This window comes from Musca autumnalis, unplaced genomic scaffold (genome assembly GCF_047663935.1).
Source record: "Musca autumnalis isolate F117 unplaced genomic scaffold, ASM4766393v1 scaffold_4, whole genome shotgun sequence".
NCBI lineage: Eukaryota > Metazoa > Arthropoda > Insecta > Diptera > Muscidae > Musca > Musca autumnalis.
The window spans coordinates 88384680-88401330 of record NW_027411977.1 but is presented as its reverse complement, the minus strand read 5'-3'; the positions used below and the strand labels follow the sequence as shown (position 1 = coordinate 88401330).

General features: G+C 37.3%; 3 protein-coding genes across 3 annotated transcripts; 2 read left to right on the top strand and 1 right to left on the bottom strand.

Moving 5' to 3' along the window:
- Positions 1 to 5401: 5401 nt before the first annotated feature.
- LOC141402660 (uncharacterized) lies at positions 5402 to 5847 on the bottom strand. Its single transcript, XM_073984371.1, has 2 exons — positions 5836 to 5847; positions 5402 to 5770 (listed from the first exon to the last, which is right to left on the bottom strand). The coding sequence occupies exons 1-2, from the start codon at positions 5845 to 5847 to the stop codon at positions 5402 to 5404; spliced, it is 381 nt and encodes a 126-aa protein (XP_073840472.1).
- A 4615-nt stretch (positions 5848 to 10462) lies between these two features.
- Positions 10463 to 13157, top strand: LOC141403012 (lamin-C-like). The gene is made up of 2 exons (XM_073985145.1): positions 10463 to 11399; positions 13147 to 13157. The coding sequence occupies exons 1-2, from the start codon at positions 10463 to 10465 to the stop codon at positions 13155 to 13157; spliced, it is 948 nt and encodes a 315-aa protein (XP_073841246.1).
- Positions 13158 to 14343: 1186 nt separating this feature from the next.
- On the top strand, positions 14344 to 14825 carry LOC141402205 (uncharacterized). The gene has a single exon (XM_073983042.1). The coding sequence runs from the start codon at positions 14374 to 14376 to the stop codon at positions 14767 to 14769; it is 396 nt and encodes a 131-aa protein (XP_073839143.1). The 5' UTR covers positions 14344 to 14373; the 3' UTR covers positions 14770 to 14825.
- The last annotated feature ends 1826 nt before the right edge of the window (positions 14826 to 16651 follow it).

Here is a 16651-nt window from a genome sequence, read left to right as displayed (position 1 = left end):
ATTTTCTGACCGAATTAAGGGTTCCCAGTGACCACGAAACTTCTCCACCAGAAATTATGGACATAGGGCCACCTTTTTTTATAGTCCCCATATAAAGGTACCGCCCGATTTCAGGTACTTTGACGGTCTTAGCAACATTTTCTGACCGAAATAGCTATAATTTAGCATTTATGCTTTCTAGTGGTCAAGTAACTTCTCCACCTAAAATTTTGGGCATAGGTACATTCGCAACAAAAAGAAAATAAATAATTCATATTAGGTCAGAGTATTTCATGGTGGTATAAAAAGTTCGGCCCGACCGAACTTAACGCTGTTTAACTTGTTTTCGCAACGGGTCTCTAATCATTTTCGACCCTATAAGGTATATTTATTCTTGATCAGTAGAGTTGTGTAGTTCCAGAACTATTCCGGACAAGGAACTATTGGAACTATATCCGACTCTTCCATTTATATAGTTCCTTTAGTTCATTTAGTTCCAGCCGTGCATATACTTCCTTTCATTTGTATAATTAATTTTCTTTATTTAATTCCACACTCACTTCGATCTTTCACGTTCGTTTCCTTAATCATTCAGACGCGGCCACATTGTTAAATAAACGTAAATCACACCTCGGTACATCGCTTCAAGTTATTTATTTTTATGTCAATTCATCCACCAAAATATGAAAAAAGAGATTCGTTCAACTACTTCACTCTCGGATCAATTTGGAACGAAGGAAACAAAAAGAAAGTCGAAAGAGAACGATTCATTGAATTATATCGGCCTGGGAACTATTTGGAACGAAGAAAATAAAGAAAGAATTTAGAAAGAACGATAAAAGGGAAAGATTCATTGAACTTTATCGCTCTCGGAAATATTTGGAACTATATTAAGGAACTAATTCCTTTTGGGAAAAGGAACTAGAAAGATCGATCCGCTCCAGGAACTAGATTGCCCAACTCTATTGATCAGGTTAAAATTCTGAGTCGATCTATGCATGTCCGTCTGTCCATCGTAATCAATCTAGCATCTAAAAAAATTGAGAAAGCGCGGTTAGGTGCGTCTTTTGTTTGCAGTCCTGTCAAGTTCGAAGATGGACTATATCGGTGCAAGTTTTGGTATTACCCCAATATAACCGTACCGCCCGATTTCAGATATATGGATGTTTTTTAGGTAGATTTTCCGAACGAATTAGCTATGTTTTGAGTATTTAGGGTTCTTACTGGTCAATTAACTTATATCTAAAACTTGTGGACAATTAGCTATATTTTGTCATTTAAGGTTCCAAGTGGTAAAAAAGTATATATAAACAACTACGGATATAGGTCTATGCATCCACATAACGGTACCGCCCGGTTTTAGGTATTTTTATCTCTAAAAACAAGTAGAAAATTATCGGTCGGCTTTGCTGACAGAGATATACCCTTAGCCTATGTCTGGGGTCTTTTCAGAATTGTGTGGCCTTTTTGGACATTTGAGCTTGCCGACAAAATGTTGATTACGATTAACGTTAAAAAGTGTTGCGGTGGAGGTACTTGAAGGAATGGACCGACATAGTCGATTATGGAAGTGGTTCTTATTTAGGGTGTCATATTTTTATACCCTCAGCATTTATGCTAACGACGGTATATACACTTTCATACGGGCAAAATGTGCCTCATCGAAATAATGGTTTTAGACCCCAAGTATGTTTGGACGAAATGTGTTTCAGACAATTTGGAGTCGATTTAGCAATGTCCGTCTGTCTCGCTGGCTGGTGCGCACGATAACTCTCGAACGTATTAACCGATTTGGTCCAAAATTTGGCTTTCGCAATATTTTGTCCAAACTTAGTTTAATTTCAAAGATGGGTTATATCGGTCCACTCCTTCCGGTACCTCCCCCACAAAAGTTCGAAAATGTTCGGAAAATTTGTGAGCACGATAACTCTTGAAGGGAGTAACCGAGTTGGTCCATAGTTTGCACATCGTGAAATTTCTACCAGACTTAGGTGAGGTTCCAATATGGACTCAATCGGTCCACTCCTTCGCGTACCTTTCACATAAAATTTAGGTCCACTCCTTCGGGTACCTCCCACATAAATTTTCGGAAAAGTTCAGTTTAGAACCTGCTCTCGAATCGCTTTGATTTTTGTTTTAACAACTTGTATTCACTGTCCCCCATACAACGGTACAAGTTCATCAAAGGCAAGTCCATACTTCCTGAGAAAATAGCCTTAATAGCCTATGACACCATTTGTAGTGGTTGGAGCGCAAGATAAATCTCGAACGGATCTGCCAATTCGGTCCAACATTTGGCCTTAGTAATATTTTGTCCAAACATAGTTTCAGTTCGAAGATAAACCATATCGGTCCACTCCTTCAGGTACCTTCCTCACAAAAGTTCAAAAATGTTCGGAAAAATTGTGCCCACGATAACTCTTGAAGAGAGTGACGATGTAATCCATACTCTGCACATCTTAATATATCTACCAGATATAGATCAGGATAAAATATCTACTATATTTGTCTACTTCCTGTGGTACCTCCCAAACAAAATTTCGAATAAGTTCACTTTAAGACCCGCTCTCGAATCTCTTTGATTTTTGTTGAATATACCGGTCCACAACTTCCGGTACTTCTACCAAATATTTAAAAAATGTCACTAAAATGCTAGGACGATAACTCTTGAATGGGGCAACCAATTTGGTCCAAACTTTGGATCTCCTTATATTTTGTAAAAATTTGGTTTAACTTCTAAAATGGCCCATATCGTTCGTCCCTAAGGGTTCCTCCCCACAAAAGTTCAACATTTGTGTCTTAGTGCAGTTAATTCCTAATCCACATGTTTGTCGGCAAGTTCAAATGTTAAAAAAGGGCCACAAAATTCTGAAGTGAACCTAACTACATTCGATCTGCCCGTGAACTTATCCGAAATTTTGTGTGGGAGGTACCCTAAAGAGTGGACAAAGATAGTGCATATTGAAACCTGACATATATCTGATAAATATATTAGGATTTCTTGTAACATTACCTCAAGTAATTTTAGTATGTTTGGTTGTCCTTTTCCATAGAAATAATTTGTGTTTTGAAAGTAAATTTTTCAAAACAAAAACAAATGTTCTCTTTTTAAAATGTGTGTGTGAGCAAATTGACACACACCGACGGGAGAAGAAGCTCCCTTTTAACACCCCTGTTTTAGTACTTTTCGTAGCTTCCCAGCACGAATTACTAAACAAATAGCTTCTCACAAAGCTACCGCAATGGGAACCCTCACTAAATGATAACACTGTGCTTTAATATTCGGGTCATGGTCTGGGGTGTGGGAAATTCCAAGTGCCGGTTAGTAGATCAAAACCCCATAGGATTTCGGGTTCTCAGGTCAAACTTCAACTTCATTTGGAATTTACCACACTCCATACCAAATAGTTTCGAAACGTGGACCTATCCGGGAGGCAGCGTTATATGGTGACTTTATCATACAATAAAATTGGCCTGAGAATTCAAAGCACTTTTGGGATTTTGCTCTTCTGGCATATCTGGAAGAATGGTATATCTCAGGAAGTATGAAAGTATGGACTTGGGCAAGACAAAATCGTTATACTCAGTACCCCAAGGGCTATATGTAGTATATATCTCATTAAAATCCGGGACCGGGCCCTAAACTCTACACGATGCTATCGAAGCAACTTTAAATGGAAGGCGCTTACACCTAGGAAGTTTTTTTCGGATTCTGAAACTACAATGTTCATAGATGAGAAAAATCAAAAAACAAAAAAATCGCCGGAGCGCTTTTTAAATAAATCGCGATTCGGTTTCCAACCAAAATCGTAAACATCAAAAATAAAACTAAAAATATGAACTTTGACCGTGATTTATTTAAAAAGCGCTCGGGCAATTTTTTGTTGTTGTTTTTTTTTTATTATTTTTCTCATCTATGAACATTGTAATTTCAGATTTTTAAGTCCTAAAAAAGTTACCAAAACAAAAACGAAGTTACCAAGTTACCAACCCTAAAAAAGATACCAATTTTGGTAGAATGTTACCAAGTCTGGCAACTGGGGTCATGTTGAAGCGACTCGGGTTGAATATACCAAGCCGAGGTGTGTTCATGTTGTGACCCTCGGCTGTTGTATTTGGGTGTAGTATTCTGGGTTGTGAATTTCGTTGGGACCCCTTGGTTTATTCAGTCTGAAACGAGAAGACGATCGAGCGAGTCGCGGAAGCGAACGAGTCGCAGAAGCGAACAAATCGCGGAAACGAACGAATCGCGGAAGCAAATGAAAAGTGGAAGCGAACGAATCGCAGGATGCTTCGGCTATGTTGGGTACCAGGTGGACTGCGGATACTGTCACACGTCAACTTCGTGTATCCTCGGTCGAACTCCAGGACTTCACGACTTCTGGTGTTGAAAAGCAAAATACTTATACAAAAACAAAATACAAAATACTCGTGGAGCAAAAGGAAGTCAATGGGAATTACTTTCACACACTTTAGAAATAATTATCATTGTTGTGCGCTGAACTAAAATAATTCCATTACATCGAGTGCGTGAACTAATGATATTTTATGACGAGAGCAGAGTATGTAATGACCAATGGTAAATTCATAAACAGCGGGACTCATAGAAATATGTACATTAAGGTGGGTCATATAATGATGTGGGTTAAATAAAAATATGTAAATGTAATGGTCGTGTTACAACATGTTTTTGCATTCTTCTAGTATATATGTATTGTATACATATATGTGTGATAAGGCTCACACACCTGGATCGAAATACTAACAGTCGTCAACAATTTCGAGACTCAAAAAAATGAAGGACAAAGAATTTGGCAGTATTGTATTTCGCATCGATGAAACGTCAAGAGTACAATTTGCCGGAATATGTCCTACAGAAAATAATATATGGATTAAAAATTAAAATTCGATATTTTTCACATAAAAGTTATCACGCTCACATTTCGCTAATCATCCAAAATGATTGGAATCTTCTCTATTCTAAATTTCGCTGATCATCCATAGATCCCGCAAAATTTAGTTAGTATGGAACTATAACCCAGATTTGTAGCGCAATTATGTTGTTTGCGCTACAAACAATTAAAACTGTGGTTTCCGTGAAAATATTATTCTGAAACTCTTTTATCTGACCACGTACATCAACATAATTGGCATCAACCCAAATATAACTTACATGACAGGAATGTGTCTTCTAGGAATAATTATATGATCGGTGCATAATTGTGGCCAGGAGTTTGATTGCAATTTATAATGGACGGGCAGTCGGACCCACATAATCGGACGCGTGATTCCTTTCTAAGTAACTTATTTCTAAGTCTGTACCATCAGATAAAATATAAAAATACAAACTTCAACAGTTAATTTTAATAAGTTAAGTGTTTATTTCGAATTCGAAAATTAAGATCAGTAAGTCGATAGTTGTTTACAAGAAAACTGGTGCAGGAGCGCCAGCAGCATAAGTCAAAGGAGCTGAGTAAGCAAAGGGAGCGGCATAAGTGGCAGCGTATTTGGCTACAACGGGAGCAGAGTAGGCAGCGGCTAGTGGGGCGGCAAAAGTCTTAGCTACAACTGGAGCAGCAAAAGTCTTGGCAACAACTGGGGCAGCAACGGGAGCAACAACTGGAGCTGTGGCAATTCCATTGTAGTTACGAGCAACATATTGACTACTGGTGGCAGTGACGAATGGAGCAGGAGCAGCAGCAACAACAGCAGCTGGTGCGGTATAAGCCAAGGGAGTTACGAAACCGGGCTTGGCGGCAGCACAGGCAATGACAGCGAAGAGGACAACGGCCTAAGGAAATAATAAATGAAACTAAGACATTTGAAAACTTCTAAACATTTGAAAAAAAAACTTACGAATTTGAACATTTTGTTTGGTTTTTGATTTGCCTCAGGTTTGTTAATAACTGATACTAATACAATTGTTTTCGTCTCTATTTATAGCAGAATTAAAATAATGTTCAAGTCTACCTAACTGCCCTTCAGAATAAGTTCTTGAAATTGTCTTTTGCTAATGATCAACAAAAACTCTTTGTGTACTTTAAGCATTTTTTTCTAAAATTGTTATTGTAATATTTGGTCTACAAACGGTAGCCTTTATAAAACGTAAACAAATAAATGGATGTGTGTCGCATTCGTAATTAGTTCAATTCGGTTACTTCGACATTCTGTCTGTTAAAGACCAAAGCCAATTTAATTTATGTTGTGAGTCATTGCATTGAGACATTGAGACTTCCCCAAAACATAAACATAAAATAATTCTTAAACCCAAACAAATAAAATTTAATCAATCGGCTTAGCGAATAGCTCTATACTCTCAGTCTATGTAAACCAATGAAAACCTTCTGCACTATTTTATACCCTCAACATTTATGCTAACGAAATTTCATACGGCAAAATATGTTTGGGCGAAGTCTGTTTCAAATCACGATAACTCTTGAAGGTATGAACCGATTTTGTCCAAAATTTGGCATTTGTAATATTATGCCCAAGCTTAGTTTAATTTCGAAGATGAGCAATTTCGGTCCACTCCTTCAAGTACCTCCCCAACAAAAGTTAAACAATTAAGAAAGGCCGGGCCGAACTTGTAATATCGTCCACGAATGGTATTTAAGTGAAATGGAACAATTAGTTTCTTTCGTTTATGTAGAAGACTTAGGGGTCGATTATTGATAGCAATTGTCGTTGAGTGGCGTTGCCAGTTGCCAAAATTACTTTATGTATGGCAAAATTCAATTGAAGTTGCAAATCTCAGTTGACGAAGCGGCTATTTTTCAGCAACCATCTATTTTCAGTTGCAGTGAACATTTTCGAAGAAACAAGAAGTAAAATAGAAAGGCAAATAAACATTTTCTTAACATTTGTTGCTCTTTGCATCATTAATTAATTTTGTGTATCAAAAATAATAACGACGATAATAACGACAAAACAACAGTTTGAAATATTAATTGATAAGCTGATTGGAAATCCAAACTTGGCCCGTGGAGTTCGGGTTTTTGGTGAAACCAAAGCCACAGCAGATGAAGCGTGGAGGTCCATATCGGACAGTTTTAACTGTCATGGACCTCCAACACGAACACCAGAAGAGTGGCATCGAGTCTGGATTCACTTTAAAGTTAAGTTGAAGAAGAAAATGGCTGAAAATAAAAGAAACTTCAATGCCACTGGTGGTGGTCCATCGGAACATTTACACAATGTAAACTACGGTATCCTTTGGCAATCGAAAATACGTCTTAAACCTAAAATAATTTACTGGTTATACAGATATTTTCAACATGCATCAACATAGAGTGCAGGTGGCAATTCCAATGGATTCGACTTGCCCCTCAAATTTCTTCTAATAAAAGCATAAATGCAATATACATACTTCCTGTACATTTTTTTAATCATCAAAAAAAAAAATAATTCGACTGAAATTATCATTTTAGGATAGTTTTATTTTGGCGAATTGTGTTGTCTTTTGGATTGAATATAGAGTTCACAAGTGTGAAAACAACACTGATTGATAACACGTTTATCGACCACCCAGTTGAATTGACATCAGTAATACAACATTTCATCTCAGTCGCGCTGGCAATTGGCAACGCAACTCAAGTTTAGTGGCAATGCATAATCGAGCCCTTAATACCTAATTTCAGCAATTTCGGTAAAACAATGTCGCTAACCTTCAAAATAGCGAAATTCGGGAGGTAACGTTCTATGGGGGCTTTATCAAAACGTCGATCTATATCGACAAATTTCTGGTGTAAAGTTTTTAGACTCTTCTTCTTCTTTATTTGCGAATCCGATATTCGGATGTAAAGCGATCATACAATATTATTGTTTACATGTTTTAAAATGAATTTCAAATATAGATATTATCTAGTTGTAGGTAAGTTCTCGATTTTTAGCGGCATTTAGTAAGTTGGTTTCATCTCTGTATCCCGTCCAGTCTTGAATGTTTTTTAACCAATATATCTCTCTCCTGCCTCTGCTTCGGCTTCCTTCTATTTTCCTTTTTATAATATGTTGTAGAAATTTGTATTTTGTATTTCTCATAAGGTGACCCAAGTATAAGATTTTCCGGGATTTGACAGTATGTAGGAGTTGTCTTTCCTGGTTCATTCTTCTCAGTACTTCCTGGTTTGTTATGTGAGCAGTGTATGGTATCTTCAACATTCGTCGATATAACCATATTTCGAACGCTTCGATTTTCTTTTCATCTGCACTTTTAATTGTCCACGTTTCAGCTCCATATAATAACACAGACCAAATGTAACATTTCGTGAATCGTATCTTTGTTGCTAGACTTATCTCGTGATTTGTTAGTACGTTCTTATATTTGAAAAATTTGTCTCTGACCATCTCCACTCGACGTTTGATTTCGTTTGATGTATTCCATTTGTCGTTTATTAGAACACCAAGGTATTTGAAGTTATTTACACGTTCGACAGTCTCGTTCTTTATTTGTAGTGTTGTATCAAGAATCAAATCGTTTCTACTGACAACCATATATTTTGTCTTTTTTATATTTATCCTGAGACCATATATTTCGCTTGTGTGTGTCAGTTTGTGTAGGAGTTTTTGTAAATCAGATATACTGCTAGCAAGTATGGTGGTATCATCGGCGTATCGTATATTATTTATCATTTTGCCGTACATTTTTATGCCCATGCGTTCTTTTTCAATTGATTCACGAAATATTCGTTGGGAGTATATATTGAATAGGAGGGGTGATAATATGCATCCTTGTCTAACACCTTTAGATATGAGAATTTCGTCTGTCAATTCGCCGTTTATTTCAAGTCTCGCCGTCTGGTTCCAATATAAACTGCGTATGCATCTAATTTCCTTTTCTTGAATTCCAATATCTCTCAGTATGTCAATCATTTTATCATGTTGGACAGTGTCGAATGCCTTTTCGTAGTCTATGAAGCATATGAACACATCCTTATGAACGTCTCTACATTTTTGAACAAGTACTTGAAGAGATAATAGAGCTTCACGGGTACCCATACCTTCTGGACAATTTTATAGAATTGTTTTTAATGGTGTCAGGTAGATTTTAGTCAACGCACCAATGTGCTATCTTTACACATAACAGATGTCGGCCATAAATAGAAAGGGTCGGTAATAAAATAGTGTATGTTTCTTATCACCCGCAACGCAGTGTGTGCGTGGTGTGCATGATGTATTTATGTACACAGCGTACATTACTAAATGTATTGTCTGTGTGTGTTAGTTTTAAGAGTTGTAAATATTTTGTAGAATAGTAAATAAAATTTGAGTTTCTTTCGAACCATCGAAGAATATACATCACCCGCGTGTTTTCGTTCTTGGGTTTTTCCTTAGGTTTTCTTGGGCTGCATTGTAGTGATGAGGCTAGGAGTCGCCTCATCATTTGGTGACCCCAAAGTGATTGTTATATGTTTAGTAAAAACACGTAATAGATCCGCTATTTAAGTGACGTGGTAGGCTCGCAGTTCCAAAGGAGAACGTTGTGTAGTTTATACGTGTAGTGCAGTGCTGTAGAAAAAAGTGACTGTGTTAGGTTATTAAAAGACGCATACTCGAAGCAAAGAGTATGTTAGGTCAATTTTAATAACAAATAAAAAAAAAAATAATAAAGTGACAAAAAATATAGCTCGCGAAAATGAATTTCGAAGAATTCATCCAACATCAAAGGATGTTGGGCGAGTATATAGTGTCCATTGATTTACAAATATACAAAATTGCTCAAACAAGTGTAGCCAAGGAAATTAGGGAAAAGTGTTCCAAAATAGTTAGTTCTTTCGCGGAAGCAAGAACGGACTTTTTAGGTAACGAAAGGGAGCTCCGACGTATGGAAAAAGTACCATACGATCATGGCATATTCGCTGTGGGAGTGCAATATGCCGTTAAAAGCATAGAGGAAAACATGGAAGCTATGGGTTTGTTTGTGCCTATAGAAGTGCCACGTTTACATAATGTAGATTTTATAGCTGAGGTGAACAGCTTAAGTTCATCGGAACAGTGTGGAAAGAAATCCGGACTGCTCCAAACAGGACCGCCAAATATTAGGGAAACAATTAATTTAGTAGATGCTTCTTTTGATTTTTGGGGGGAGATTAGAAAAGCTCTTTTCTCAAGAACAAAAGACTTCGAAAAGAGTTATCAGTCATTATTGTCACATTACGTGCGATATTTGGAGGTAGTAGGGATAGAGGGTGACTACACAAGTCATTACCATTATCTGCAAATTTGTTACCAAATAGTAAGAAGTGGGAACATTTTAAGAGTAGCACCAAAAAAGGTGAACATAAATTATGAGGCACAGTTCTCAGGTAGTTTAGGGCCTACACAGGAAGTTGTTAGGAGCTCGAAAACTGAGAATGAAAAGGCGTGCGTGGATGTTTCGCGAAAATTAAAAAGTGAAACAAATCGATTACGAGAAGAAAATGAGCAATTTAAGTCCAAATTGGATCAACAAATCAAGGACTGCCGACTTGCTGAAGAAAAGGCTCGCATGTATGAGTCACAGGTCACTGACGTTACCGTCAAATACAATGCTGCTTATGCTGAAAAGGAAAAGGCTGTGGAAAATCTTTGTGAAGTGCAGAAAGAATCGGAGTGTCTACGACAACAATTGGACGAAGCTCGTAAATATTTAAACGCTGAATCCATGATCCGTACGGATTTGCAAAACCGCATTCAGAGACTACGCGAAGAACTCACGTTTAAGGAGCAAAGTCATTTGCGAGAAATTGATGAAATACATTCTCGCCACCAAGCTGAAATCAGTGCAGTGTTACAACAGTTGCGTGAACAACACGAAGAACAAATGCGCAAACTTGAAATGATGTACCCACAAGAGATTAATAGTCTTCAAGCAGAAGCCAATCATAGCTTGAATAGTCGCATTAATGAGTTGGAAGCTACAAATGCTGCATTGAATACCCGTAATCGTGATTTGGAGGAATTGATCCAACAGGAACGGACATGCCATGCTGCTGAGGTAGTAAATCTGGAAGATGAATTGCGACGTCTACGAAATGGAATGGCACAACAACAACTACAAGAAGAAAGTGCTATGTACAACAAATTACTGTGTGACGTAGAAGATATGAGTCAACCCAGCAGGGAGAAAGATCACATCGAAATTTCCCAAAGTGATTTTGAAGAAATGGTACTGAAGAAAGGTACTAAAGAAGTACATATCGGTGGTGTCCAATTTAAAACTAATGCCAATGACAAAGAGAATGACGTCAATTTCCATCGCTCAGGCACCATTGAGGGTGATATCAACAAATTGAGAGTTAGTGCAACAGATGAACCTCCGATCCACATGGTTATGAAGTCACAAGAAATACAAGGTGGCGCTAGCAAAAAGGCATCGATGTTTAATGCCAATGAAGAAGTTACCGGTTATCGCACAACCAGAGCTGACGCTAGCAATGTTTCAGGTTATCCTCTACGAAGAAAATGGATTTACCACGTAATTAAGCAATGGAAAAGAAGTCCCCGTCCGAGCTGGTTGCTGAAGGTGTTGGGTGCCATCACCTAGAATTAAGTTATAATAATTGTTGCATTCATATAATTAGTTTTAGAATATAAGTAATGCCTTCAGCAGTTACAAAATTAAATGTAATTGCAATATTACTAAAAAAAATTTAGTTTGTAAAAGATAAGATACTAATACATACAATTGTTAAAAGATTAGGATCTTTTCACGGCGGGGAGTATGGACAATTTTATAGAATTGTTTTTAATGGTGTCAGGTAGATTTTAGTCAACGCACCAATGTGCTATCTTTACACATAACAGATGTCGGCCATAAATAGAAAGGGTCGGTAATAAAATAGTGTATGTTTCTTATCACCCGCAACGCAGTGTGTGCGTGGTGTGCATGATGTATTTATGTACACAGCGTACATTACTAAATGTATTGTCTGTGTGTGTTAGTTTTAAGAGTTGTAAATATTTTGTAGAATAGTAAATAAAATTTGAGTTTCTTTCGAACCATCGAAGAATATACATCACCCGCGTGTTTTCGTTCTTGGGTTTTTCCTTAGGTTTTCTTGGGCTGCATTGTAGTGATGAGGCTAGGAGTCGCCTCATCACCTTCTTTGAATCCAAATTGGGATTCTCCCATAGCAATTTCACATTTAGAGTATATTCTCGTGTGTATTATTCGAAGAAAGATTTTTAAAATATGACACATGAGACTAATTAATCTGTATTCACAGCATTTTTTTGCATTCGACTTTTTTGGTATCGGTATAAAAGTTGATATTAGCCAATCGTTTGGGTATTGACCTGTGTCATATATATAGTTAAACAGGCGGACAATCAATAACACATTGTCTCCATCTATAAGTTTTAAAATTTCAGATGGAATTTCGTCAGGTCCAGTTGAGCTCTTATCTTTCAATGATAGAATGGCATATTCCACTTCTGATTTAGTGATTGGGTTTCCAGATAGATTAGCATTTCCGTTGTGTTGGTATATTGAGCGTCTATCGTCGGTAAATAGTTGTTCTCCTATATATCCCAGCGGCTTCTTTTAACTTTCTATGTAAATTGAAATCGTCATGTTTGTGTTGCAAATGTTCGATCTCTTGACATTTTTGATTGAGCAGGGAATTTTTGGCAGCTCTGGTTGCTGTGCGAATCTCTTTATTGATCTCCCAATAGCGTTCGTAATTAACATTTTTATATTTTCTTCGTTCCTCTCTAAGTTCCATAATCTCGTTGGTCATCCATTCCTCTTGGGTTATTCTTGTGTGAGTTCCTATGTAGCTTTTTGTTACTTTACATATCGCATCCTTCACCTTGTTCAATATATTATCTGCATCGTTTACATCGATATCTTCAAGTTTGTTGTTTATTTGTTCTTTTATTCCATTTCAGGCTGTTGTATTTTGAAGTATTTCAATATTTATTTTATGGGATTTCTTCTTTCTTTTTTGAATCCGAGCTAGTTTAATTCGAATATTGCAAATCAAAAGATTTTGATCTGACGGCACATCAGCTCCTGGATATGTCGAACATTAGGTTACACAGGTCCTAAATCTGTTGTTGATCATTATATAGTCTATTTGATTTCGTACGACATTTCTTTCGTTATCTAATGGTGACTTCCATGTGTATAGTCGTCTAGGATGTAGCCGGAATATTGTGTTGGTTATTGTCATTTTAAATTCTTTGCAGAATTGGATTAACCTGTCTCCTCTTTCATTTCTTTCACCAAGTCCATATCCTCCCGTTACTTCATTTATTTCTTCGTTTCCTTGAATTATTGTTATATTATGTGATTTCGTCATTTTTAGTAGTTCACTAATTTCTTCATAAAAAATTTCAACCTCGTCGTTGTTTCCATCACATGTAGGGGCATATACCTGTATACTGTTTTGCTGAGATTTTAATCATCATAGTTCTCTCTGACATCGGAACATATTCAACTACACAATCTGCAATGTTTTTATTGACAATAATGCCAACCCCTCTTCCGTGTATTCCCTCCATATTTCCAGAATGGTATACCAAGGCGTTTTTGGATTCAAAATTGCCGCTTTCTGTCCACCAAGTTTCACTGACACCTAGTATATCAATTTTGAGTCGATTCATTTCATTGATGGTGTTATTCAATTTGCCAACTTCATATAGGCTTCGGACATTCCAGGTCCCAATTTAGTTTTAAACTCAAAGAAGACTAAATACCAAACTTCCGATATTTCAGTAATATAATGTGGTTAAAACCTAAAAAATACCGTTAATCAAGAGGCACGCTTCTATGGGGGATATAGGAAACGTGGACCTATACTGATAATTCTTTTCTAGAACACGTTATAACCCCATGAAAGAAGGGCTTTGTGGAGCTATTGGGTCATTATCTCAAGAAGTAAGTACTTTCCCCCGAAAAAAAACATGTAACATGTCGTAATGGGGAAGGCGAATACAATTTGTTACAACAAAAACAAAATATTTAAGTGTTCATTAAAAACCAAAAAAATTCGCATTATCAATCTTTTAGTCTTTCCACTCTTGACCCCCGCAAGCTATTCCAACAACCGGAGGAAACTTGTCGATACATATTCATTAAAAAATAATATAAATTATTTTTCCAACTATAATTATTGTCGCTTAACAAAATTAAGGTGTATTCATCATTCTAACTACATGTGTGTGACGTATGTAAATACTTGTTACGCATTTTAATTTAAGTAAGTGTGGGGTATTTCTTTTCAAAGTGAACGGAATACCTATAACAAGTTATAAACCATTTCTAACATGATTTCAATTTTTGAGCGTAAATGTATGAACAATTGATTGGTCGAATTTTGCAGAGTATAAATAGTTAACAAAATCCCGTTTTTAATATCAGAAGTTCTTTACCTATCGAAGTAATCACATTCTACAAAACAAAACTATAACAAAATGTTCAAATTCGCCGTTGTTATTTTCGCCATCATTGCTTGTGCTGCCGCCAAGCCCGGTTTGGTTACTCCTTTGGCTTACACCGCTCCTGCTGCTGTTGTTGCCGCTGCTCCCACTCCATTTGTCACTGCCACAAGTAGCCAATATGTTGCCCGTAACTACAATGGAATTGCCACTCCTCCAGTTGTTGCTCCCGTTGCCGCTCCAGTTGTAGCCAAGACTTTCGCTGCTCCAGTTGTTGCCAAGACATTCGCTGCCCCAGTTGCTGCTGCCTACTCAGCTCCCGTTGTTGCCAAATACGCTGCCACCTATGCTGCTCCTTTCGGTTACTCTGCTCCCTTCGCTTACTCCGCTCCATTGACTTATGCCGCCGCTCCAACCTCTGTTTTGTTGTAAAAATCATCATTTACGAACGAATAGAATGTGATAAATATACATAATAAATTATTATTAAAAAAATTTTACTTTGTTTGTTTTAATATAATTGTATAATTGTTAGATTATATTAACAATTATATTAGAAAACTAGCCGACCCGGTCCGCGTTGCTGGCCCTTGAAACAGCTTATGTGCAGTAAGGCTATAACCAAAAAAAAAAAAAAAAAAACAAGTAAAAACGCGCCGGGCCGAACTTTTCATACCCTCCACCATAAAATATTCTTAACTAAAATAAAATAATTAGCGTTCATCCCTGTCCCCAACTTTAAACGGGTACGATAAAATGTCAGATAATGTACATACGAGGGCAGTTCGGAAACTTCTTAGCCTAGCACAAAAAGCGCGGTATAAACAGAAAAAAGTTAAGTGTTTTGGAAACTTCCATCTCTGTTATGAACACATGTTAAATTTTGTTTCGATCTGGCAACTCCTTCATATAGAAACAGGTGTTCAAAAAAGACGCATCCGCAATTTTTTTACAATGGAAAAATTAGAAATGCGTGCTGTCATGAAATATTTACATAAACAAGTAAAAAAGTGTCAGTCGGCTTTGCCGACCGATATATACCCTCAGCCAATGTGAAGTGAAATTTTCACCTTCGGACAGATCGAATGTATTTAAGGTATCTTCAAAATTTTGTGGCCCTTTTTGGACATTTGAACTTGCCGACAAAAATTTGGATTAGGAATTAACTGCACTAAGACACAAATGTTGAACCTTTGTCGGGGAGGTACCCTTAGGGAGGAACGATATGGGCCATTTTGGAAGTTAAACTAAATTTTGACAAAACATTTGAAGATCAAAAGTTTGGACCAAGTTGGTTGCCCATTCAAGTGTTATCGTCCTAGCATTTTAGTGACATTTTTTAAATATTGGGGAGAAGTACAGGAAGCTGTGGACCGGTATTGCCCCATGAAACTAAGTTTGGATATAATATGACGAAGACCAAATGTTGGACCAAACCTGTTGAACAGTTCGAAAGTTTCGTGCTCTCCGACCGCCACATATGGTGACATAGGGGTTTTTTACACCTTTTTGTTTTCCCAAGAAATATGGACTTGCCCCTGAAAAAACTTTTACCGTCGTAATGGAGGTAGAGAATGCAAAACGCTTCAACAAAAATCAAAGTGATTCGACAGCAGGTCTTAAAGTGAACTTATCCGAAATTTTGTGTGAGAGGTACTAGAAGGAGTAGACAAATATAGTCCATATTCGAACCTGATCTATATCTGGTAGATATATTAGGATGTGCAAAGTATGGATTACATCGGTCACTCCCTTCAAGAGTTATCGTGCGCACAATTTTTCCGAACATTTTTGAACTTTTGTGGGGGAGGTACCTGAAAGAGTGCACCGATATGGCTTATCTTCGAATTTAAACTATGTTTGGACAAAATATTACGAAGGCAAAATATTGGACCGAATCGGCAGATCCTTTCGAGAGTTATCTTGCGCTCCAACCTCTACATACGGTGTCATAGGGGCCTTTTGCAACTTTCAGGCTATTTTCTCAGGAAGTATGGACTTGCCCCTAATGAAACATAAAGCGTCGTAAAGAGGACAGCGAATACAACTTGCGTAAACAAAAATCAAAGCGATCCGAGACCAGGTCCTAAACTGAACTTTTCCGACATTTTGTGTGGGAGGTACCCGAAGGTGAGGACCGATTGAGTCCATATTGGAACCTCATCTAAGTTTGGTAGAAATTACACGATGTTCAAAGTATGGACCAAATCGGTTATTTCCTACAAGAGTTATCGTGCGCACAAGTTTTGCGACCATTTTTGAACATTTGTGGGGGAGGTACCTGAAGGAGTGGACCTATATGGCCCATCTTCGA

Bases quoted from the DNA above. Each gene is read 5' to 3' on its own strand.
- LOC141402205 (XM_073983042.1), top strand. From the start codon at position 14,374: ATGTTCAAATTCGCCGTTGTTATTTTCGCCATCATTGCTTGTGCTGCC.
- LOC141403012 (XM_073985145.1), top strand. From the start codon at position 10,463: ATGTATGAGTCACAGGTCACTGACGTTACCGTCAAATACAATGCTGCT.